The sequence below is a fragment of the Symphalangus syndactylus genome, chromosome 9 (genome assembly GCF_028878055.3).
Source record: "Symphalangus syndactylus isolate Jambi chromosome 9, NHGRI_mSymSyn1-v2.1_pri, whole genome shotgun sequence".
Taxonomy (NCBI): Eukaryota; Metazoa; Chordata; class Mammalia; order Primates; family Hylobatidae; genus Symphalangus; species Symphalangus syndactylus.
The window spans coordinates 70,102,927-70,128,027 of NC_072431.2; the positions used below are offsets into that span (position 1 = coordinate 70,102,927).

Below are 25,101 nucleotides of genomic sequence, written 5' to 3' on the forward strand. Positions count from 1 at the left end.
GTTCCCTAGGCTGCTAGTGTGCAGTGACACAAACATGGCTCACTGCAGCCTCAACCTCCTGGGCTCAGGCAATCCATTTCAGCTTCCCAAAGTGCTGGGATTACAGGAATGAGCCATCATGTCTGGCCCCACGCTATATTTTAATGCTTTTTTTGAAAATGGAAACTTTTACCAATGACTCACTTCATTCAAACTAATGATAAGGAAATGAAGTTATTCTCTTTTGTTTTGTTTTTGCATTTTTTTTTCTTTTTTGAGACAGGGTCTTGCTCTGTTGCCCAGGCTGGAGTAGGTAGTACAATCATGGCAGCCTCGACCTCCCAGACTCAAGCAATCCTGCCCCTGCTTCTCAAGTAGCTGAGACTACAGGTGCATGCTACCACGTTTGGCTAATTTTTGTTGTAGAGACAGAGAGTTTCACTATGTTGCCCAGGCTGGTCTCAAACTCCTGGGCTCAGCTATCCTCCACCCTCAGCCTCCCAAAGTGTTGGGATTACAGGCATGAGCCACTGTACCTGGTTGATGCTGTTCTTTTTAAATGCATTTTTACTTTTTTTTTTTTTTTTTTTTGAGACGGAGTCTCACTCTTTCTCCCAGGCTGGAGTGCAGTGGTGCAATCTCAGCTCCCTGCAGCCTGGTCTTGAACTCCTGACCTCAGATGATCCACCCGCTTCGGCTGCACACAGTGATTTTGCTCGTTTTAGATACTAGAACTTTTTAATTAAAAAAAAAATTCTTTTTTTGAGCTGCAGTGCAGTGGCATTATCTCGGCTCACTGCAACCTCTGCCTCCCAGGTTCAAGCGATTCTCCTGCCTCAGCCTCTTGAGTAGCTGGGACTATAGGCGCATGCCACCATGCCCAGCTAATTTTTGCATTTTTAGTAGAGACAGGGTTTTACCATGTTGGCCAGGATGGTCTCGATCTCTTGACCTCACGATCTGCCTGCCTCAGCCTCCCAAAGTGCTGGATTACAAGCATGAGCCACTGAGCCTAGCCAAAAAAGAAAAAAAAATTTTTTGAGACAAAGTCTAACTCTGTCATGCAGGCTGGAGTACAGTGGCAGAGTCATAGCTCACTGCAGCCTCAACTTCCTTGACTCAGGTGATTCTCCCACCACAGTCTCCAAGTATCTGGGACTACAGGTCCACGCCACCACACCTGGCTAATTTTTTTGTATTTTGTAGAGAAGGAGTTTTGCCACAGGCTGGTCTCAAACTCCTGGGCTCAAGCGATCTTTCAGCCTCACCCTCCCAAAGTGCTAGAATTACAGGCATGAGCCACTGCTCCCGGCCTTTTTAATTCAATTTAAATTATAAATGTGATCACCATAGAAAATATGTGTATTATTTATCTGCTGCTATATAACAAATTACTTGAAACCTAGTGGCTTAAAATAAATACTTACGGCCAGGCACAGTGGCTCATGCCTGTAGTCCCAACACTTTGGGAGGCCGAGGTGGGCAGATCGCTTGAGTCCAGCAGTTTAAGACCAGCCTGGGCAGCATAGTGAGACTCCATCTCTACAGAAAATGCAAACGTTAGCCAGGCGTGGTGGTGCAAACCTGTGGTCCCAGCTACTCAAGAGGCTGATGCAGGAGAATCGCTTGAGCCCAGGAGGGAGAGGTTGCAGTGAGCAAAGATCACACCACCGCACTCCAGCCTGGGTGACAGACAGAGTGAGACTCTGTCTCAAAAATAAATAAATAAATAAATAAATAAAAATACTTAGGATCTCCATTTCTGTGGGTCAGGAATTCAGGAGTGGCATAGCTGGGTCATTTGGGCTCAGGGTGTCTCATGACATTGCAGTCAAGCCATCCACTGAGACTGCAGTCACCTAAAGCCTGTTTCCAAGATGGCTCACTCATGTGACTGCTGACAGGAGGCCTCAGTTCCTGTCACATGAGCCTCTCTACAGGCTGCTTAGGTGTCATGGTGTGACAGCTGGCTTTCCCAAGTGAGTAATCAAAGAGTGAGCAAGGAGGAAGCCACAGTACCTTTTATGATGTAGTTTGCAAAGTTGCAAGCCATCACTTTTGCTTTTTCCTATCTGTCAGAAGGGAATCACGTAACCCAGCCCACACTAAAAGGGATAGGAACTGGGCTCCGCCTTTTGAAGAGAGTATCAGAGAATTTGGGGACATATTTTAAATGACCATACTATGTTTAATTATTGCAAGTACGGTCACTAGAAAAATTGGAAAGTAGGGACAAGCAAAAAAAAAAGTCACTTGTAATTCCATGAATCAACGGATAACATTACTAGTTGGATGTACATAATTCCAATGTTCAAAATACATATTTTCTCAAAATATAAACACACTATATGTACTGTGGTGTAATCTGCTCTTTCATTTAATGTATGTATTATAAAAAATATCTTCCATGTCAAATATTCTTTCCTTTTTTTTTTTTTTTTAATTGAGACGGAACTTCATTCTTATCACCCAGGCTAGAGTGCAATGGTGCGATCTCTGCTCACTGCAACCTCTTCCTCATGGGTTGAAGCGATTCTCCCGCCTCAGCCTCCCTAGTAGCTGGGATTACAAGCATGAGCCACCAAGTCGAGCTAATTTTTTTTTTTGAGACAGAGTCTCGCTCTGTCACCCACGCTGGAGTGCAGTGGTGCGATCTCGGCTCACGGCAAGCTCCGCCTCCTGGGTTCACCTCATTCTCCTGCCTCAGCCTTCCGAGTAGCTGGGACTATAGGCACCTGCCACCACACCCAACTAATTTTTTGTATTTTTTAGTAGAGACGGGGTTTCACCATGTTAGCCAGGATGGTCTTGATCTCCTGACCTCGTGATCCACCCGCCTCGGCCTCCCAAAGTGCTGGGATTACTGGAGTGAGCCACCACACCCGGCCAAGCTAACTTTTTTGTATTTTTAGTAGAGACAGGGTTTCACCATGTTGACTAGGCTAGTCTCAGACTCTTGACCTCAAGTGATCACCCACCTCGGCCTCCCAAAGTGCTGGGATTACAGGCATGAGCCACTGCACTTAGCCCCTCATAACATTTTTTAATGGTTGTATACATTTCATCATATGTATGTATCATAACTTATTTAATGAATTCTATTATAGGACACTTAGGTTGTTTACAGGTTTTCCCTGTTTTATACATTTTGTTAAATGAACATCCCTACAGCACATTTATTTGTACAATCATGACTGTTTCTTAAATCCCTAGAAGTGAAATTTTTGGAACACAGTTTGCATAATTTTAAAACTTCAAATGCCTGTTACATAATTTGAGCAGAATTTTTACTGCAATAATCAAGAGACCATTTGGCCAAATTTCTTATCTATGACAACACCTGCAAAAGTTCAAATACTGATAACTGTAAGTGAATTTGTTGAGAGTGACTGAAATCACTATGGAATGAGAAATTGCTATAAAAATTTTACTAAAGAGTGAACTGGCTGGGCTCAGTGGCTCACGCCTGTAATCCTAGCACTTTGGGAGGCTGAGGTGAGCGGATTGCCTGAGCTCAGGAGCTTGAGACCAGCCTGGACAACATGGTGAAATCCCATATGTACTAAAAATACAAAATTAGCCAGGCGTGGTGGTGGGCACCTTTAATCCCAGCTACTCGGGAGGCTGAGGCAGGAGAATCCCTTGAGCCCAGGAAGCGGAGGTTGCAGTGAGCCGAGATCACACCACTACATTCCAGCCTGGGCGACAGAGTGAGACTCTGCCTCAAAAAAATAAAATAGGGAGATCTGAGTGTGTTACCAACACCACCACACACTACCAGACAGTTTTCCATAGTGGGTACACCAATGTAAACTCCCATTAGAGCGGTATGAATTTCTGTTACACCACATCCTCCTAATCTTTGGCATTGTTAGTGTTTTCAGCTTTAGGATTTTTGGTGACTCTACAGAAGGATCTCTTAGTGGGTATTTTGTGTTTCGTTTTTGTTTTTGGGGTTTGGGGGTCTTTTTTTTTTTTAACAAAATATGTTCCAATTTAAAACAGTTCATTTCAGGAGAAAGATATGAAAAGTCAACTTCCATCAGTGTCTGGATTAAGGGTCAAGGCCAGCGGCCATGGGAATTGACACTGAGTCGCTCCTCAGCCCCTCCCATCCCCCAACATGCACGACACATGCATTTCAAATGGTAAAAGGTGTAAAAATAGCATGGTATAGAATATTCTTTCTTAAATAAGGTTGAAATTGTCTGAAATCAGGACAGTGTAATATATAACTATCACTGGGTCCTGTCTGCCAGGCCAGCCGCAGGATCTGCTGCCACCACTGGGGGACATTGGCACAGGAATGCTCTTCTAGGGGAGCCGGGGGGACCCAGGGCGTGGGTCTTGCAGTGGCCAGGGGTTGCTGCCTCCTGGGTGTGACTTGGTCAGAGAAGGTGGTCGGCACTAACGAGAAAGCATTGGCAGGTGAGATTCACCAAGGTAAAAACACACACCCCACAGGTGGCCCCACACATGACAAGGGTGGGGGTCGGCTGCCCCTTCCCCGACATGAGGGTGTCACTGGCACGAGAACCACTGCCTGGGACTCTACTGGGACAGGCACCCCTGCCCCGGGCCTGTAACACCCACCTCTGCTTTTTGAGGGGTCAAGAGATCAGGCACTCAGACCCAGAGGACCCAGGCCAAGACGGTTTGGTGGCCCCAGCCTGGCTCTGGGATGCTTGGCACGGCCCCCTCCCCTGGAAGGGCTAATACTTAGCCCGGCGGCGCCCCAGCCTGCATGCTGGGTGATTCCATCCTCCGGCCAGGTTCAGGTCCCCTTGTGCGATCTGGGCCCTCAGAGATGCCACAAGTCCAGGCCCCCTAGAGGGGTCCGCTGCCAGCAATGGATGCACAGGCCCCGCCAGGGGTGGCACCATGTGCTCCCCCAGGGCACCGCTGGACCCCAGCACTCACCATGGGGGGCTTCTGGTGCCAACCCTCTTAAGTAGACACTTGGCACAAAAAAAGGACGCTTCCAGGAGAGACAAAAGAAGAAAAGTGGCGTGGGGAAGCGAGGGGAGAGGGGGCGCCGCCCCGTTTCCCAGTGGGGCTGATCACCAGAAATGTACCTGCCCTGACCTGCACGCGTCTCCCCTGCCCCCTCCACGGGGCTCCCCCTCTTCCCCCACCAGAAGCCAGCAGACAGTTCCTGTGCACGAGGAGGCCGGGGCAGGCCTGACAGTGGCAGGCGGGAACTGCTGGTCGGGGTGGTCTTATTTGGGGGCTGTTTCTTTTGTAATCTGTCAAGGCCAGAAGCAGCCATACAGGGTCCCAGCATGGCAGCGGGCGAGAGCAGCACGGGCGATCCATCCCTGGGACAGCTATGGGAAGCCCAGACCCACAGAGCACCACAGTGCTCAGTCAACAGCAGACGAAAAAGCCACCTCCCCAAAAAGAGTCCCCTCGTTCCCCACCTTCCGAGTCTCTCGGGGAGAACCAGTCTGGGTACCTTAGTGCCTAAAGGGGCCCCGGGAGGCAGTCCCTGGGGCTGTGGCTCAGTGCGCGGCTGTGGCCTGGCTGGCTCCCCCTCAGACCGTAGCCATGGCCAGCCAGGCCTGGAAGCTGCCAGGGCCGGTGCCTGCCGCCACCTTCCACGCGCCCCTGGCCCAAGTGCGAGTGCTGGCTTCCCGCTCCTCGGGGGCGGGCACAAGTGCATGGGACAAGGCCATGCACGGAGCTGCCTGCCACGTCCCTCTCTCTACCTCTCAGGTACACACCTGAGAATATTCTGTAAAAGTCCCCAGCCCACCCTCACTTGTTTCCAAATTGGGGACAACACAAAGCAGAACAAAACGAAAAGAAATGCCCCCATCCAAGTGGCCTTTCTCTGGGTCTTACTGGGGGACCGTCCCTCCAGCCGCCAAGTCCACGTGAGCTCCAGTGGGGTGCACTCCAGCCAGGGCAGGGTGGCTTTGCAGCCCTCTGGAGCCCCCGGGCAGCCCCAAGCTGCCAATGTTGCCCCTGGAGGCACAGTCCGGAGGAGCCTCGAGCCCCCATAACTCCAGCCCAGGGACCCTTCCCAGCCTCTGCAGAGGGACGGGGTACCCGGCCATAAGACAGGACCCTGGGCATTTCTTCAACCTGTGCAGTGAGGCGTTCTTTTTGCCAAAAAAAAAAAAAAAAGTTTAGGCACTTCCCAGGGTGGGCAACTGAGGGAGCGCCCCACCCCCCTCTTCAGGAGTCCAATGGGCAAAACACAGCATTGAGTTGTGAAGAGGAGAGGCGCACTGGGCGTCAGTAACTTAAAAAAAGGGGGGAAATGTTAGTCCCCAAGTCTCCATGCCTTTCGTGATGAAGAAGAAAAGAAGCGGGGAAGAGAAAGAAAAAGCATGTGGGGTTGGAAGGACAGCCGCGGGATGCTGCGGGGTGGGGACCCCCATGCTGGCTGGCAAGGGGCTTCGTGAGGCCCAGAGTCGCTGGGGACACGGGGCGCACGTGTGTTTTAGGTTTCGTTGGGTTTTTTCTTTTTTCTTTCTTTTCTTTTTTTTTTTTTTAAGAAAAAAGCGAACCATAAGTCAAGGCCAGAAAAGGCTGCCTTTGACGTTGACAAAAGGTGAGAAGGTGCGCGAAGTGTGCGGACAGATATACATCCCCTGATAACTGTGAAATAAAAATCATTTGTTAAAAATATTTTTAAAAAAAATCCTCCTCGGGCAGAGGCCCCCGCCCCGGCTCAGCAGCGCCGCCTGGCCGGCAGCCGCGGGTTGGGTGTGAAGGAAGGTTTGTCCGGGCCCTTGTCTCCGTCCCGTCTCCCTGGGCCTGGGCGCTTTCAGACCAAGTTGTACTCCTTGAGGCTGAGCTGCAGGATGGTGTCCTTCACGGCGGCGAACACGAAGCGGATGTTCTTCGTGTCGGTGGCGCACGTGAAGTGGGAGTCGATGATCTTGTCGCTGTCGGGGTTCATGTCCACTAACACCTTCAGGATGAACTCCCGCGCCGCCTGGGCGTCCTGCTGGGGCCCGTCGAACTCGGGGAAGTAGTCCACCAGGTGCGAGTACAGGATATTGTCCTCCAGCAGGTCCTTCTTGTTGAGGAAGAGGATGACGGAGGAGTTCTGGAACCAGGGGTAGTCGATGATCGTCCGGAACAGGGCTTTGCTCTCCTCCATCCGGTTGTCATTGTCCGACTACACCAGAACTTGGTCGTATTCACTGAGGGCGACGAGAAACAGGATGGACGTCCGGTTCTCAAAGCAGTGGATCCACTTCCTCTGCGCCGACCGCTGTCCCCCAACATCCACCATCCTGAAGATGATGTCCTCCAGGTCGAAACCGGTGGTGGGCACGCGGACCGGCAGCACGTCCTGCTGGGTGGGCAGGTAGCTCGAGGTGGCGATGCAGTCAACGTCGGTCACGCAGTACTTGGCAATACTTGGCTGGTGCGAGAGCTGGTACTCGCGCCTGCGGTCGTAGCACGCCTGGATGCCGGGGTCGTCCCACAGGGTCTTGATGGCGCTGACGTACCGATGCTCAAAGATGGTCACCTTCTCCACGTCCACCTCTCGGATCAGGAGCGCATTGGCCTTGTTCTGCTCCTACTTGTAGAGGATCTTCAGCGTCTCCATGGCCCGGATCATGGCCTGCATGGCGGTGAAAATGTTCTGGTAGATGAGCTTGGCGAAGCCCTGCTTGTCCTCCTCTGAGTACCCGGCGCCATGGATGATGCGCATCTGCTTGATGAAGGTGCTCTTCCCGCTCTCGCCCGTGAGGAGCAGCAGCAGCCTGAGCTGGCGCCGGGCGTCGCGCTCGTCCCCCGCAGCTGCTTCTGGATCTCGGCGTTGATCCGCTTGGACTCCTTCACCTTATGGCTCAGGCAACACGCCATCATGGACTCCAGAGTCATCGTCCCGGCCCCGGCTGCCACCCACCGGCCCCCGGCCCGGCCCTGGCCGGTGCCGCCTCGGCCGCCGCCCGCCTCGGCCCTCAGGCCTCAGCCGCCGGCCCTCGGCCCCCGGCCGGCCCGCCCCGCCCCGCCCCGCCCCGCCTCGACCAATGCCTGCGAGCCGCCAGGTCCCCGCTGGGGCAGCGCCAGCCTCGGACTCCCGCGCGGCTGCTTAGCCTGCGCCGCCGCCGCAGCCACCGCCAACCGCAGCCACTGCAGCCGAGCGACAGCACCCGAGTTGGGTTTTTTTTTGTTTTTTTTTTGAGACGGAGTCTCAAAAAAAGGCTGGAGTGCAGTAGCGCGATCTCGGCTCACTGCAATCTCTGCCTCCTGGGTTCCAGCGATTCTCCTGCCTCAGCCTCCCAAGTAACTGGGATTACAGCCGCCCGCCACCACACCTGGCTAATTTTTTTGTATGTTTAGGAGAGACAGCGTTTCACCGTGTTAGCCAGGATGGTCTCGATCTCCTGACCTTGTGATCCGCCTGCCTCGGCCTCCCAAAGTGCTGGGGTTACAGGCGTAAGCCACTGCACCTGGCCTAATTTTAGTATTTTTATTAGAAACTGGGTTTCACCGTGTTGGCCAGGCTGGTCTCGAAATCTTGACCTCAAGTGATCTGCCCGCCTCAGCCCGCCTCAGCCTCCCAAAATGCTGTGATTACAGGCATGAGCCACCATGCCCTGCCAAAAGTTGCATTTTTTCCCCCCGGGAGAGGAGTCTCACGCTGTCGTCCAGGCTGGAGTGCAGTGGTGTGATCTCAACTCACTACAACCTCTCCCTCCCGAGTTCAAGCAATTCTCCTGCCTCAGTCTCTCGAGTAGCTGGGATTACGGGTGCATGCCACCATGCCAGGCTAATTTTTTTGTATTTTTAGTAGACGGGGGGTTTCACCATGTTGGCCAGGCTTGTCTTGAACTCCTGACCTCAGGTGATCCACCCGCCACAGCCTCCCAAAGTGCTGGGATTACAGGCACGAGCCACCACGCCTGGCTCTTTTTCTATTTTTTTAAGAAAGGGAGTCTCACTATGTTGCCCAGGCTGGATTCAAACTCTCGGGCTCAAGCAATCCTCCTGTATCAGCCCCCTCAGGAGCTGCGATGACATGCACATGCCACTGTGCTTGGCAACTTTTCATATTTTTCCATTTCCACTGAATTGTAAATAAACTGAAGGCAAGGTCCAGAACCTGTGTGTTCTTGCAGGCTCACCAGCACTATAGATATGTAGCCTGAGCTGGACATATATTTATTTAGGGCATAGAACTTTATTTTCATTTTATTTTTTGTAGAGATGGGATCTCACTATGTTGCCCAGGCTGGTCTCAAACTCCTGGGCTTCCAGCGATCCTCCTGCCTCAGCCTCCCAAAGTGCTGGGATTACAGGTGTGAGCCGCTGTGCCTGGCCTTAGGGCACAGAATTAATGCGGTGTGAAAGGAAGTGCATCTAGCCCAGTCCCCCACTGATGGATTCATCTACATTCACACAGCCAAGGTAGGGAGTTCAGGATGAGTTGCTATTATTTACGAAGTGATGACGTTTCCACTTGAAATCATGGTCCTGTGCATTATTCATTCACGCCTCTAACTTTTCAAATCAGGAGACAGTGACTAGAGGCCCTGCCCACCGCCCCCACAGCAAATGTCATGAGAATTTCAGGTCCATCCTGACAACCATCCCCTCTCAGTGCCTGGGTGAGTTTCCTTGGCATTTAAGAATGCTTACCAGTCTTCTGGCTTCCACCCCAAATCCAAGAAGCAGATTTCTTTCAGCTTTATTGACTTTTTATTAAGGGAGCAAGCAATTTTCTCTGGAAGTGAAAGCATTCTGCAGATGCACAGTTCTGTAGAGGAAATGTAAACCAGACACCTACCCCACAGACAACTCACTTTTATTTTATTTAATTAATTAATTAATTTATTTATTTATTTATTTATTTATTTTGAGATGGAGTATAGCTCTGTCACCCAGGCTGGAATGCAGTAGTGCAATCCCGGCTCACTGCAACCTCCACCTCTCAGGTTTCAGCAATTCTCCTGCCTCAGCCTCCTGAGTAGCTGGGACTACAGGCGCATCCCACCATGCCCGGCTAATTTTTTTTTTTGCATTTTTAGTAGAGATTGGGTTTCACCGTGTTAGCCAGGAGAGTCTCGATCTCCTGACCTTGTGATCCGCCTGCCTCAGCTTTCCAAAGTTCTAGGATTACAGGCATGGGCCACTGCATCTGGCCCAACTCATTATTCTATTAAGGAGGGACAAGTCTCAGAACCTGCCAAGAGGGAGTGATTCTACCCCTATAGCAAATTTAGAAAATATTAAGAAGGAAAATTAAAAGCACCTGTAACCTTCAAATCCAATGGTAACTACTGTTAAGATTTTGCTGTCTTTTTTTCCCATTTTCTCTTTTCTTTCCTTCCTTCCTCCCTCCCTGCCTACCTACCTTCCTATTTCTTTCCTTTTCTCTCCTTCCTACCTTCTCTGCTTCCTTTCTTTCATTTTTCTTTCTTTTTCCTTTCTTCTTTTTCTTTCTTCCCTCCCTCCCTCTCTGCCTCCCTCCCTTCCTTCCTCCCTCTTCCCTCCCTATCTTCCTTCCTTCCTTCCTTCCTTCCTTCCTTCCTTCCTTCCTCCTTTCTTTCTTTTTTCTTTCTCTCTTTTCTTTCTCTTCCTTCCTTTTTCTCCTTTTCATTGTTCCTTTCTTTCTTTCCTTTCTTTCCCCCATCCTTCCTTCCAACCTGCCTGACTTCTGTTTGCTTTGCATCAGATTTTAAAACACATTGGGAATGATGCTTAACATTATACTAGGACAGTTTTCTACATAGTTATACTTCAAAATTTTTTTAAAAAATAAATAACACAAATGGGTGTACCATAATTTAAACATTCACCTGTACAACTTAAACACTGAAATTTTTTATTCCTATAGTCAATATTTGTATGTGCATTTTTATATGTTGTTGATTATTATCTTAGGATAGATGTCTAGAAATGGAGTTAGTGTGCCAAAAAGTAAATTTTTTTTCTTTTTTCTTTTTTTTTTTTTTTGAGGCAGAGTCACTCTGTCACTCAGACTGGAGTGCAGTGGTGTGACCAAAGCCCACTGTAGCTTCAGTCTTCTGGGCTATGCAAGCAATCCTCCAGCCTCAGCCTCCTGAGTAGCTGGAACTACAGGTGTGTACCACCATGCCCAAGTAATATTTTTTAAAACTTTTTGTAGAGATGAGGTCTCACTGTATTGCCCAGGCTGGTCTTGAACTCCTGAGCTCAAGTGGTCCTCCTGCCTCAGCCTCCCAAAGTGCTGGGATTACAGGCATGAGCCACCACCACTCCCAGCCTAAAAAGATTTTTAAGGCTTGTGACACACTGTACTGAATTGCTCTCTGGAAATGTTACAATTTTTGCTTATCATGGAGGTACAGTTTTCTGTACACTCATAGGCATAAAATACAATCCTAAATTTTTATCTTGGCCCCGTGTGGTGGCTCACACCTATAATCCCAGCACTTTGGGAGGCCAAGGTGGGAGGATTGTTTGAGCTCAGGAGTTTGAGACCAGCCGGGGCAACATAGGGAGACCTCATTTCAAAAAAAAAAAAAAACGAAAACTAAATTTTTCATTTTTGACAACGTCACAAATCTCAAATGACATTTATTACTAATGAAGATGAATATTTGTCATCCCTTGTTGGCCCTTTGTATGTCTAAATGGTGAATTATTCATTCATGTCCTTGGTGCATTATTTAATGTTTTAAATGTTTTTTCTTTATCTTTTTCTTTTTTTTTCTTTTTTGAGATGGAGTCTCACTTTGTTGCCCAGGCTGGAGTGCAGTGGGGAGATCTCAGCTCACTGCAAGCTCCGCCTCCCGGGTTCACACCATTCTCCTGCCTCAGCCTCCCGAGTAGCTGGGACTACAGGCACCTGCCACCACACCTGGCTAATTTTTTGTATTTTTAGTACAGACGGGGTTTCACCATGTTAGCCAGGATGGTCTCGATCTCCTGACCTCGTGATCCACCCGCCTCGGCCTCCCAAAGTGCTGGGATTACAGGCGTAAGCCAACGCGCCCAGCCTAAATGTTTTTTCTCTATTTATTTGAAGAGGTTCTTTATATGTGAAGCTCATTAACCTTTTATCTGCCACGTGGAGTTTGTCACTTGTCTTCTTGTTTTTGATTTTAAAAAACCATTCATTCCTAGATGGGCATTACCCTTATTAAACAATGAATAGAATATGTGATATCCAATGATACATTTAAAACAAGACAACCAATATCTTGATGTACATAAAGACAAACTTCAGAAGACAAACATTAAATGTTTTAACATACATTTGAATAAACTTTACTTATAAATTGTTTAATTGGAAAGGGATTTGTGTTCAAAAAATGTTTTCACTGATGGAAAAATAAATCTAACAAAACCAGTATGTGGAAACATTGATTTACAAAGCCAAAATATATCATATCTTAGTTTCATTTCCTGTATACCTTCAATGAGGTCCCCTCTTTTTTTTTTTTAACAGAGATGGAGGTCTCACTATGTTGTCCAGGATGGTCGTGAACTCCTGGCCTCAAGTGATCCTCCTGCCTCGGCCTCCCAAAGGGCTGGGATAACAGGGCTGAATCACTGCGCCTGGCTGAGGTTCTCATTAAAAGAAAATAGGCCAGGCGCGGTGGCTCACACCTGTAATCCCAGCCCTTTGGGAGGCCGAGGTGGGAGGATTACGAGGTCAAGAGATCGAGACCATCTTGGCCAACATGGTGAAACCCCATCTCTACTAAAAATACAAAAAGTAGCCGGGCATGGTGGCAGGCGTCTGTAGTCCCAGCTACTCAGGAGGCTGAGGCAGGAGAATGGCATGAACCCGGGAGGCAGAGCTTGCAGTGAGCCGAGATCATGCCTCTGCACTCCAGCCTGGATGACAGAATGAGACTTCGTCTAAAAAAAAAAGAAAAAGAAAATAAAGGCCAGGAGCGGTGGCTTATACTTGTAATCCCAGCCCTTTGGGAATCTGAGGCAGGTGGATCACCTGAGTTCAGGAGTTTGAGACCAGCCTGACCAACATGGTGAAACCCCGTCGCTACTAAAAATAAAAGAAATTAGCTGGGCATGGTGGCAGGCACCTGTAATCCCAGCTACTCAGGTGGTTGATGCAGGAGAACCACTTGAACCTGAAAGGCAGAGGTTGCAGTGAGCTGAGATTGTGCCATTGCACTCCAGCCTGGGTGACAGAGTGAGACTCTGTCTCAAAATAAATACACACCCATGCCAAGCCAGGCTTGGTGGCTCACTCCTGTAATCCCAGCACTTTGGGAGGCCGAGGTGGGTGGATCTCTTGACCCCTGGAGTTTGAGACCAGCCTAGGCAACATAGTGAGACCCTTGTCTCTACAAAAAATAAAAAGTTAGCTGGGCGTGGTGGCTGGTACCTGTGGTCCCAGCTACTTGGGAGGGTGAGGTGGGAGGATTGCTTGAGCCTGGGAGGTCAAGGCTGCAGTGAGCTATGATTGCACCACTGCACTCCAGCCTGGACAACAAAGTAAAACCTTGTCTCAAAAATACAAACATGAAGCCAGGCATGATGGCTAATGCCTGTAATCCCAGGACTTTGGGAGGCTGAGGCAGGCAGATCACCTGAGGTCAGGAGTTTGAAACCAACCTGGCCAACATTGTAAACCCCATCTCTACTAAAAATACTAAAAATAATTAGCCGGGTGTGGTGGCACATGCCTGTAGTCCCAGCCACTCAGGAGGCTGAGGCAGGAGAATTGCTTGAATTCCAGAAGCAGAGTTTGCAGTGAGCCAAGATTGTGTCACTGCACTCCAGCCTGGGCAACAGAGCAAGACTCCGTCTCAAAAAAAAATACATGGATGCATATATACATATACATACATACTACATGTATACATACATACCAACACCAGGTTCGATGCCTGTCCTGAGTGCCCACCAGACCCCAACCCCAGCAATCAGCTTGGCTACCATCCACCAACACCCCCCAAGCACGTTCTGACCTCTTAGTGGCAGGGGTGGGCCATTTATCCCAGAATCCCCACATCATATCAGGCCTCTCTCCACAGTTCTCTTGGAGGGAGGGAAACAACCAAATCATCCATCCCAGGGTTCCTGCCACCTTCATTCCCCAGCCCCCTCCCCAGATTCTTAACCCTTTTCAGGCCCTGCAGGTCTCAGTCCCCCACAAGCAGTGATCAAACTCCCACTGTGCTAAGCCCAGGAGCCCCAGAGCTCCCAGATGGTTAAGAAGGGGGATCCCCAGATGGTTCACCCCAGGACAGTGAACAGGTGCCTGGCTCGGCCACCCCTGGAGATTGTGGTCCCTGGAGACAAGGCACGGGGAATCTCTCTCCCTGGTGGAGGTGGGGAGCACAATCCTGGAGGATCAGAGGTGATGGTGGCAGGGATGCCTTCTGCAGTGGCGACCGCGGTGGGCCCCGACTGCCTGGAGGAGCAAGGCTGGGGGCAGGGTGGCCCTGGACTTGGCTGACAGGTGTCATTTCCTGCTTCCCTTCACAGGTCAGACAAGGGCGGCATGTCTGAAGACTGCAGGCCAGGTGAGAAGGAACAGGGCCCGCTGTGTGTGTCGTGGGCCGGGAGGGCAACCACCAACCTTGGGGAGGAGCTCAACTCAGCCCATGAGCCTGGAGTGCTAATGAGCCTCCTCTGCCCACTTGCATCTCCCAGGCCGAGGTGCCGAAGTGCAAGGCATGCTGGGAGCTTACTGGGGTCAGGGACATGGAGAGCTGGGTGCTGGCATCACCACTGCCTCCTGTTGATGCCCAGACCCAGGCTGCAGGCTCTTGGACCAGCAGCCTCCCCTCTGGGGGGCCTCAGTCACCGGGTCTGTAAATTGGAGCCTCTAAGCCTGGCTTGAGGGCCTGCCTGACCTCCTGTTCCAGTCTGGGCAGGAGCCAGGGGACTGACATGACTTGTCTTGAGCAGGGCCTCACTAACAAGTTGCAGACATCAGTATGTTCTGGAAAGACTCACTCTGCCCGGTCAGGTTCGTGCCAGACTTGACCTCTTTCCTCCTGCCAGACGGATCCTTCCTTTCCTCCTTGCAGGAACCTCTGGGGAGCTGGGTTGGCTGAAGCCGATCAAAATTGAGCCAGAGGATCTGGACATCTTTCAGGTCACTGTCCCAGGTAAGCGACAGGCATCTGACCACCCCCTGCAGAAATCAGGGCCGTACCGTTAGCCTCCTGAGGGTCTGCCCTGGTGAAGAAGAGGCCTCCAGGCCACTGTTTCTCTCCGTGGATTCTGAGAGCCATCAGGGTATTGTGAATACTTTTTCTGACCACATCTGCCCCCTGTGTTGTAAATCAGTGTTCTTAGTTCTGACGTTCCAGAAGGTCCCCTCAAACTTCACCTCCCTGGCTTGGCTTCCCTGGGATTTGTGAGGCTAGAGAGAGAAAAAGGCATGAGCCTGAGAGGCTCCAAGTTGGACCCTTCCCCCTGCCAAGCCTCATTTTCCACATCTTCAGAGGAGAGGGTAGATTTGGGTGCTGGAGCCTCAGTATGGGGTGACTGTTAGAAACCAAGAGGGTGCCGGGCACAGTGGCTCATGCTTGCAATCGGCATTTTGGGTGGCTGACACGGGAGGATTGCTTGAGGCTAGGAGTTCAAGACCAGCCTGGACAACATAGCAAGACTCCCATCTCTACTAAAAATACAAAAAATTAACCAGATGTGCTGGTGTGTGGCTGTTGGTGTAGATTCTCAGTAGGCTGAGGCAGGAGGATCACTAGGGCCCAAGAGTTGGAGGCTGCAGTGAGCTGTGATCGCACCACTGCACTCCAGCCTGGGCAACAGAGGGAGACCCTATCTCAAAAAAAAAAAAATGGCCGGGCGCAGTGGCTCACGTCTGTAATCCCAGCACTTTGGGAGGCCGAGGCAGGTGGATCACCAGAGGTCAGGAGTTTGAGACCAGCCTGGCCAACATGGTGAAACCCCATCTCTACTAAAAATACAAAAATTAGCCAGGCATGGTGGCTCACGTTTGTAGTCCCAACTACTCGGGAGGCTGAGGCAGGAGAATCGCTTGAACCCGGGAGGCAGAGGTTACAATGAGCCGAGATAGTGCCACTGCACTCCAGCTTGGGTGACAGTGTGAGACTCCATCTCGAGCAAAAAAAAAAAGAGAGAAAGAAAAAGACCCTTGCCTGTGGGGAGACTGGGCTGGGTGGGCCCTGAGGGACTGTGACAGGAGTATGACAGGCAGAAGACACCCATGTCATCTGGAGTTTTGTCTTCAGACGCCTTGCCAACCTCTGAGGAAATGACAGAATCGATGCCTGGGCATCTGCCATCGGAGGATTCTGGTTATGGGATGGAGATGCTGACAGGTAAGAAATGGACATGGGCTGGTGGTGTTTGGGATTCATCTCTCCGGGGAGCAAATGGAAAGGGGTGGACCAGGCAGACCCCAGGCTTTTCTTGATTTTGACCACCTCTAGTAGAGGAAACCCAATATATGCCTGACCCCAATCCAAGGTTGGGTTCCTTTTGGAAACCTCAAGTAGGCTCTATTTATTTATTTAGAGACCTCGGTGTGATCTCGGCTCATCGCAACCTCCACCTCCTGAGTTCAAGCGATTCTCCTGCCTCAGCCTACTGAGTAGCTGGGATTACACGCACGTGCCACCATGCCTGGCTAATTTTGTATTTTTAGTAGAGACAGGCTTTCACCATGTTGGTCAGGCTGGTCTCAAACTCCTGACCTCAGGTGATCCACCTGCCTCAGCCTCCCAAAGTGCTGGGATTGCAGGCGTGAGCCACCGCGCCCGACCATAGGCCCCATTTCTAACAAGGCCCAGCATGCTTCCCAGGAGCCACCTGTTGGGATTAATTTGTCCATTTATCCAACAACTATTTATTGAGCATCTATTGTGTACCAGCTCCTGTGTAAGGGGCTGGAGACAAAGCAGTGAACCAAGCAGAAGTCCCCACCTCCTGGGGTGCACATCCTCCTGCAAAGAGATAGATGGATAGTAATCAAATAAGTAAAATAGGCAGGCTAAGGTGGCTCATGCCTGTAATCCCAACATTTTGGGAAGCCAAGACAAGGGGATTACTTGAGGCCAGGAGTTCAAGATCAGCCTGGGCAACATAGAGAGACCCATCTCTTAAATTTTTCGACATGGATCCTCACTCTGTCGCCCTGGCTGGAGTGCAGTGGTGCTATCTCAGCTCACTGCAACCTCCACCTCCCGGGTTCAAGCAGTTCTCCTGCCTCAACCTCCTGAGTAGCTGGGATTACAGGTGCCTGCCACCACGCCTGGCTAATTTTTTTGCATTTTTAGTAGACACGGGGTTTCAAACTCCTGACCTCAAATGATCCTCCTTCCTCGGCCTCCCAAAGTGCTGGGATTACAGGCGTGAGCCAATGCACCTGCCTCAACAAATATTTATTGAGCACCTACTGTGTACTAGGTCCTGTGCAAGGGGCTGGGGGAAAAGCAGTGGACCAAACAGATGTCCCCACCTCCTGGGGTACACATCCTCGTGTGGAGAGATAAGCAGTAAGCAAATAAGTAATATAGGCAGGGCAAGGTGGCGCACGCCTGGCTCACCTCCCAGGAAGGCCCTCAAAAGGGCTCTGGCAGCTTTGCCCCCTACACAGGCATGGGACACAGGGGTTGAGATTCCTGGCCCTGTGGCACTGGGTGGCCTTACAGCAGCCATGTCTCTGCAGCCAAGGCCATTGGCATCTTGGAACCCGTCAAGGTGCAGTACTCCAAGTTTCTGATGCACCCAGAGGAGCTGTTTGTCGTGGGGCTGCCTGAAGGCATCTCCCTCCGCAGGCCCAACTGCTTTGGGATCCCCAAGCTCTGGAAGATTCTGGAGGCCAGCAACAGCATCCAGTTTGTCATCAAGAGGTAAGGCCCGACCAGGTCCATGGGAGACAGCACCAGGCCTGCTCAGCACCCGGGGGCAGGAGCAGCACCAAATCGCCATCAAGCGATTCTTGTGCCTCAGCCACCCGAATAGCTGGGACCACAGGTGTGTGCCACCATGTCCAGCAAATTTTTTGATTGATTGATTGAATTGATTGATTGATTTTATTTTTTTAGAGATAGGGTCTGGCCATATTGCCCAGACTGTTCTCAAACTCCTGGACTCAAGCCATCTCTTGCCTAGGCCTCCCAAAGGGATTACAGGCGTGAGCCACTGCGCCTGGTCACTATTTCTTTCTTTTTTTTTTTCTTTAGACAGAGTCTCACTCTGTCTCCCAGGCTGGAGTGCAGTGGTGCGATCTTGGCTCACTGCAACCACAGCCTCCTGGGTTCAAGCAATTCTCCTGACTCAGCCTCTCAAGTAGCTGAGACTACAGGTGCCCGCCACCACACCTGGCTAATTTTTGTATTTTTAGCAGAGATGGGGTTTCGCCATGTTGGCTAGGCTGGTCTTGAACTACTGACCTCAAGTGATCCAGTCACCTCAGTTTCCCAAAGTGCTGAGATTACAGGCATGAGCCACTGCACCAGGCCTCCTTTCTTTTCTCCTTTTTTTTTCTTTGACAGCAAGGTGTTAGATGGGTTTGGCTGCAGTTGGCAGACATGAGGCTCCCCAGGCCTGCCAGACCCAAAGCCACCGAGCTGGCGCCTCTCGCAGTCTCAGGAGAGCAGTGTTCAGTTTGCCCAGATGCAGAATGGGAACGTCCCATCAGCTCACGGGTTCTCCAGGCTGGCGTGTTAGTGTCCTGGGCCAGGGGCTGGGGGCAGTGCCCCATCGTCCCAGGAAGAGAAAGTCCAGCAGCGGCTTCTCCAGGCTCTGTTTCCTTGAGCATGTTGTGTTTTTGCCAGTGAGGTCCTGGGGCAGCACCCATGGATACACCCTGTGTGCCCAGCTACGATAAAAAGTCCCTTTGGAGAAGGCGGTGGCAGTTATTGAGTAAACATGTGGTTGGGGGATTTCAGGAACACTGGTTCATGCCTATAATCCCAGGACTTTGGGAAGCTGAGGTGGGAGGGTTGCTTGAGCCCAGGAGTTCAAGACCAGCCTGGGCAACATAGCAAGACTGTGTCACTACAAATTTTTTTTTTTTTTTTTTTTTTGAGACGGAGTCTCGCTCTGTCGCTCAGGCTGGAGTGCAGTGGCGCGACCTCGGCTCACTGCAAGCTCCGCCTCCCGGGTTCATGCCATTCTCCTGCTTCAGCCTCCCGAGTAGCTGGGACTACAGGCACCTGCCACCACGCCCGTCTAATTTTTTTTTGTATTTTTAGTAGAGACGGGGTTTCACCGTGTTAGCCAGGATGGTCTCGATCTCCTCACATCGTGATCCGCCCGTCTCGGCCTCCCAAAGTGCTGGGATTACAGGCGTGAGCCACCGCGCCCGGCCTTTTTTTTTAAGCTCTGGTGGGGCAACACATGCCTGTAGTCTCAGCTACTCAGGAGGCTGAAATGGAAGGATCACTTGAGGGCAGGAGTTCAAGACTAGCATGGGCAACATAACGAGACCCCATCTCTACAAAAAAAAAATTTTAATTAGCTGGGCATGGTGGTGCACACCTGTAATCTCAGCTACTCAGGAGGCTGAGGTGGGAGGATCACTTAAGCCCAGGAGGGGTTTGGAGGCTCCAGTGAGCTATGATTGCACCATTGCACTTCAGCCTGGGTAACAGAGCAAGACCCCTCCTCAAAAAAATAAAAAAACGAAACAGGGAATGAGAGGATCATATTTCTATTTTGTGTTTCTTACTTCTGTGTTACTGTAATAGCATACATTTAGGCTTGGTTCATGGTTGGGCACGATGGCTCACGCCTGTAATCCCAGCACTTTGGGAGGCCAAGGCAGGCAGATCACTTGAGGTCAGGAGTTCGAGACCAGCCTGGCCAACATGGTGAAATCCCATCTCTACTAAAAATACACAAATTAGCCAGGCATGGTGGCTCACACCTGTAATCCCAACTGTGATCTCCCTGTCATCAGGAGGCTGAGGCACGAGAATCACTTGAACCCGGGAAGTGGAGGTTGCATTGAGCTGAGATGGTGCCACTACACTCCAGCCTGGGCGACAGAGGGAGACTCTGTCTCAAAAAAAAAAAAAAAAAAAAAGGCTTGGTTTGGTTTGGTTGAAAGTGGCAAGAAAGAAGAAACTCTTAAGGGTTTGTTCCTCCAGGTGAATAGATGATTCTCAAACTGGGAGACTCACAGCGTCCTTTTTGCATACAGTGGTGAGGAGATCCGCTGGGACAGGGAGCTCTTCTGCAGGGCCTGCTCTATGCCAGGAGGGAGGCTGCTGCAGATAGCAAAAAGCTACGCAACAGGGCTGGAGAGCAAGAGTTGTGACCATGCAGTAGAATCAAAGGCTTCAGCAGGCCAGGATGAAGTGCAGCCACATGCCTGGTGTGTCTGGGCATATTAAAAAGGAAGATTGAGCCGGCATGGTGGCTCACACCTGTAATCCCAGCACTTTGGTAGGCTGAGGTGGGCAGATCACTTGAGATCAGGACTACTGAAAATACAAAAATTAAGGCCGGGCACGGTGGCTCACATCTGTAATCCCAGCGCTTTGAAAGGCTGAGGCAGGCGGATCACCTGAGGTCGGGAGTTCGAGACCAGCCTGACCAATATGGAGAAACCCTGTCTCTACTAAAAAATACAAAATTAGCCAGGTGTGGTGGTGGGTGCCTGTAATCCCAGCTACTCGGGAGGCTGAGGCAGGAGAATCGCTTGAACCCAGGAGGCAGAGGTTGCCGAGATCATGGCATTGCACTCCAGCCTTGGCAACAAGAGCAAAGCACCGTCTCAAAAAAAAAATGAGCCAGGCATAGTGGCAGGCACCTGTAATCCCAGCTACTCAAAAGGCGAAGACAGGAGAATCGCTTGAACCCGAGAGGCGGAGGTTGCAGTGAGCCGAGATCGCACCCCTGCATTTCAGCCTGGGGGACAGAGTAACACTCTTGTCTCAAAAATATAAATAAAATAAAAAGGGAAGATCACATTTCAGGTGGTTTAAGGATAAACTCGTGATAGACATATAGCCCATCAGATGTGTGAAAACATACAGAAATAAAGATTCACAAGAGATTATGTATAATTATAGTATAGTAATTGGCTCTACTGTATACATGTATAGTACTGTACTGATTGAAGGAACGCTTCATTCAACAAGTTCCCAGCCTGAGCAATGTGGTGAAACCCCATCTCTAGGGGGAAAAAAAAAAATTAGCCAGGCTTGGTGGTGAGCACCTATAGTCCCAGCTACTCAGGAGGCTAAGGTGGGAGGATCACTTGAGCCAGGAGGTTGAGGCTGCAGTGAGCCATGATCGCACCAATGTACTCCAGTCTGGGTGACAGAGTAAGACCCTGTCTCAAAAAAAAAAATGTAAATACATTCTGGCTGGGCGTGATGGCTCATGCCTGTAATCCCAACACCTTGGGAGCCCCAGACAGGAGGATCACTTGAGCCCAGGAGTTTGAGACCAACCTGGGCACTGTATCCAGACCCCATCTCTACAAAAAATTTTAAAAATTCTCACACCTGTAATCCCAACACTTTGGGAGGACAAAACAGGAGGGTCGCTTAAGGCCAGGAGTTCAAGACCAGCCTGGTCAACATAGCGACCCCATCTCTATTTGATTATTATTATTATTATTATTTTATTTATTTATTTATTTATTTTGAGACAGAGTCTCGTTCTGTCGCCCAGGCTGGGGTGCAGTGGCGCACCCCAGTTCACTGCAAGCTCTGCCTCCCAGGTTCACGCCATTCTCCTGCCTCAGCCTCCCAAGTAGCTGGGACTACAGGCGCCCGTCAACACTCCAGCTAATTTTTTGTATTTTTAGTAGAGACTGGGTCTCACCATGTTAGCCAGGATGGTCTCGATCTCCTGACCTCGTGATCCGCCCGCCTCAGCCTCTCAAAATGCTGGGATTACAGGCGTGAGCCATCTCGCCTGGCCTTGATTTTTAAAATTAAAAAATTAGCCAGGTGCAGTGGTATGGGCCTGTAGTCCCAGATACTTGGGAGGCTGAGGCGGAAGGCGGAAGAATCGCTTAAGCACAGAAGGTCCAGGCTGCAGTGAACTATGATGGCATCACTGCACTCTAGCCTGGGTGACAGAGCAAGACCTCGTCCCTTTAAAAATACAAAGAGAGGCCGGGCGTGGTGGCTCACGCCTGTAATCCCAGCACTTTGGGAGGCTGAGGCAGATGGATCACTTGAGGTCGAGAGTTCTAAACCAGCCTGGCCAACGTGGTGAAATCCCATCTCTACTAAAAGTACCAAAAATTAGCTGGGCGTGGTGGTGTTCACCTATAGTCCCAGCTCCTTGGGAGGCTGAGGCTCGAGAATCACTTGAACCTGGGAGGTGGAGGTTGCAGTGAGCTGAGATCGCATCACTGCACTCCAGCCTGGGCGACAGAGTGAGACTCCTTCTCAAAATAAATAAATATATATATAAATAAATAAAACACAAAGAGACAAACAAACTAAAAAACCATCCTGGGCGCCTGCCAGGTCCTGGGCTTGCAGCCCAGCAGTAAATGCCACCAAGTCCTGCCCTGGAGTTGCCGATGTCACCCAGACAAAATCACAATATCATGTCACGTAGAGATAACTGCTGTGACAGGATGTAATACAGAGTGAGGGGGAGAGAGGGACAGGAGGAACCTGGATAAGGAGGTGACATTGAAGCAGCGACCCAATGAAGTGAGAGGGCCAGCCAGGTGCATAAAGAGTGTGGGAGCAGGCCAGGTGCGGTGGCTCACGCCTGTAATCCCAGCACTTTAGGAGGCTGAGGCAGGAGGATTGCTTGAGCTCCAGAGGTTTGAGACCAGCCTGGGCAACATAGTGAGAACCCATCTCTATAAAAAGGAAAAATAGGCCAGGAGCGGTGGCTCATGTCTGTAATCCCAGCACTTTGGGAGGTGGAGGAGGGTGGATCACCTGAGGTCAGGAGTTTGAGACTAGCCTGACCAACATGGTGAAACCCCATCTCTACTAAAAATACAAAGATTAGCCAGGTGTGGTGGCACATGCCTGTAATCCCAACTACTCAGGAGGCTGAGGCAGGAGAATCACTTGAACCTGGGAGGTGGAGGCTGCAGTGAGCCAAGATCATGCCATTGCACTCCAGCCTGGGTGACAGAGGGAGACTGTGTCTCAAAAAAAAAAAAAGACTGTAGGGACAGAGAAAAAGTCATGCAAAGTCCCTGAGGCAACAACGTGCTTGGGTGTTTGAAGGCTCACAAGGTGCCCTTGTAGCTGGTACAGGGTGAGTGAGGGAAGGATGGTGAGGTTGAGGCCAAAGAGGTAGCAAGGCACCAGGCATGGTGGCCCACGCCTGTAATCCTAGCACTTTGGGGGGTTGAGGCAGGAGGATTGCTTGAGCTCAGGAGTTTGAGACCAGCCTAGGCAACATAGTGAGACCCTATCTCTATAAAAAAGAAAAATAGGCCAGAAGCGGTGGCTCACGCCTGTAATCCCAGCACTTTGGGAGGTCGAGGAGGGTGGATCACCTGAGGTCAGAAGTTCGAGACCAGCCTGCCCAACATGGTGAAACCCCGTCTCTAAAAATATAAAAAATTAGCCAGTCATGGGGCGGGGGGTGCCTGTAATCCCAGCTACTTGGGAGACCGGAGACCGAGGCAGGAGAATTGCTTGAACCTGGGAGACAGAGGTTGCAGTGAGCTGAGATCGTGCCACTGCACTCCAGTCTGGCCAACAAGAGCAAAACTCTGTCTCAAAACAAAAACAAAAACAAAAAACAAAAGAAAACAAAAAAATATCAAAAAAGAAAAATAAAAAGGTAGCAGGGGCCAGATCGTATGGGTTTTGGGCCAGCTTAAAGAGTTTGAATTTTATTTTATTTTAAAAAAATTCTTAGAGACAGGCTGTCATTCTGGCTTGTTTTTGTTTTTGCTTTCTACGCCCACTCCCTCAAACCATAAACCAGGGGCACCCAGGCAGCTTGAGGTTAGGTGCCAATTCAACAGCAAGTCCTCATGAACGACATTTTTTATGGTTTTGTGCAGAGACACCTTGTGCTCATGAGCATTGGTTTTTTGTTTTTGTGGCTTTTTTTTTTCTATTTTTTGAGACAGAGTCTCACTCACTCTATTGCCCAGGCTGGAGTGCAGTGGTGCGATCTCGGCTCACTGCAACCTCCACCTCCCAAGTTCAAGTGATTCTCCGGCCTCAGCATCCTGAGTAGCCGGGATAACAGGCGCATGTCACTACACCAGCTAAATTTTGTATTTTTAGTAGAGACGGGGTTTCACCATGTTGGCCAGGCCGGCCTCAAGTGATCCGTCCACCTTGGCCTCCCAAAGTGCTGGGATTAGAGGCGTGAGACACCATGCCCGGCCTTTTGTGGGTTTTTTTGAGACAGAGTCTCACTCTGTCACCCAGTCTGGAGTACAGTGGTGCTATCTTGGCTCACTGTAGCCTCCACCTTCCAGGTTTAAGCGATTCTCCTGCCTCAGCCTCCCAAGTAGCTGGGATTACAGGTGTGAGCCACCATGCCTGGCCATGAGCATTTGTTTGAAGAAACAGGTCTTTCTGTAGCCCAGGCTGGAGTTTAGTGGCACAATCATAACTCACTGCAGCCTTAAACTCCTGGGCTCAAGCAATCCTGCCTCACCCTCCTGAGCAGCTGGGACTGCCGGGGCACGCCACCACACCTGGCTAATTTTTACATTTTTTGTAGAGAAGGGGTCTCGCTATGTTGCCCGAGCTGGTCTCAAACTCCTGGGCTCAAAGTGATCCCCCTGCCTCAGCCTCCCAAAGTGCTGGGATTACAGGTTGAGCCACCGCACCCAGCCTTGAGCATTTTTTAAAGTCACGATGGCCTTCTCCACCTGTCATTTGGAAAGGGAGGCAGGTTAGCGCAGTGGCCGACAGGAGAGGCCATCTGGTGGGTTTGAGGCCAGCTCCTCCTGTTACTCCCTGTGGCCTTGGCAGCCAGCTGTGCTATTTAAGGGGAAGCACTGTCGCTACTCTGGCCTGAGACTCAGGGGCTCTGCCCAACTTCTGCCTCTCTAAGGTTACTGCTGGGAAGTCACTTCCCCTTTCAGAACCTGAGTTCTCCCATAAAGAGGAGGGGCCTAAATGCAGTCTGAAGCCTTTTCTTTTCTTTTTTTTTTTTTTATTTGAGACAGAGTCTCGCTCTGTCACCCAGGCTGGAGTGCAGTGGCAAGATCTCAGCTCACTGCAAGCTCCGCCTCCCAGGTTCACGCCATTGTCCTGCCTCAGCCTCCCCAGTAGCTGGGACTAC

The 25,101-nt window shown here is 50.5% G+C and overlaps 1 protein-coding gene and 1 pseudogene across 1 annotated transcript in view; one reads left to right on the forward strand and one right to left on the reverse strand.

The window, feature by feature from the left end:
• Positions 1-25,101, forward strand: part of LOC129490688 (general transcription factor II-I repeat domain-containing protein 1-like) — a 33,524-nt gene that overhangs the window by 2,148 nt on the left and 6,275 nt on the right. The window contains exons 3-4 of the mRNA XM_063609956.1: positions 14,395-14,432; positions 14,943-15,023. Of these exons, the coding sequence (XP_063466026.1) occupies positions 14,411-14,432; positions 14,943-15,023 (103 nt within the window). The 5' untranslated portion in view covers positions 14,395-14,410. The remainder of the gene's footprint in view (positions 1-14,394; positions 14,433-14,942; positions 15,024-25,101) is intronic.
• LOC129489823 (guanine nucleotide-binding protein subunit alpha-11-like) lies at positions 6,501-7,827 on the reverse strand (annotated as a pseudogene).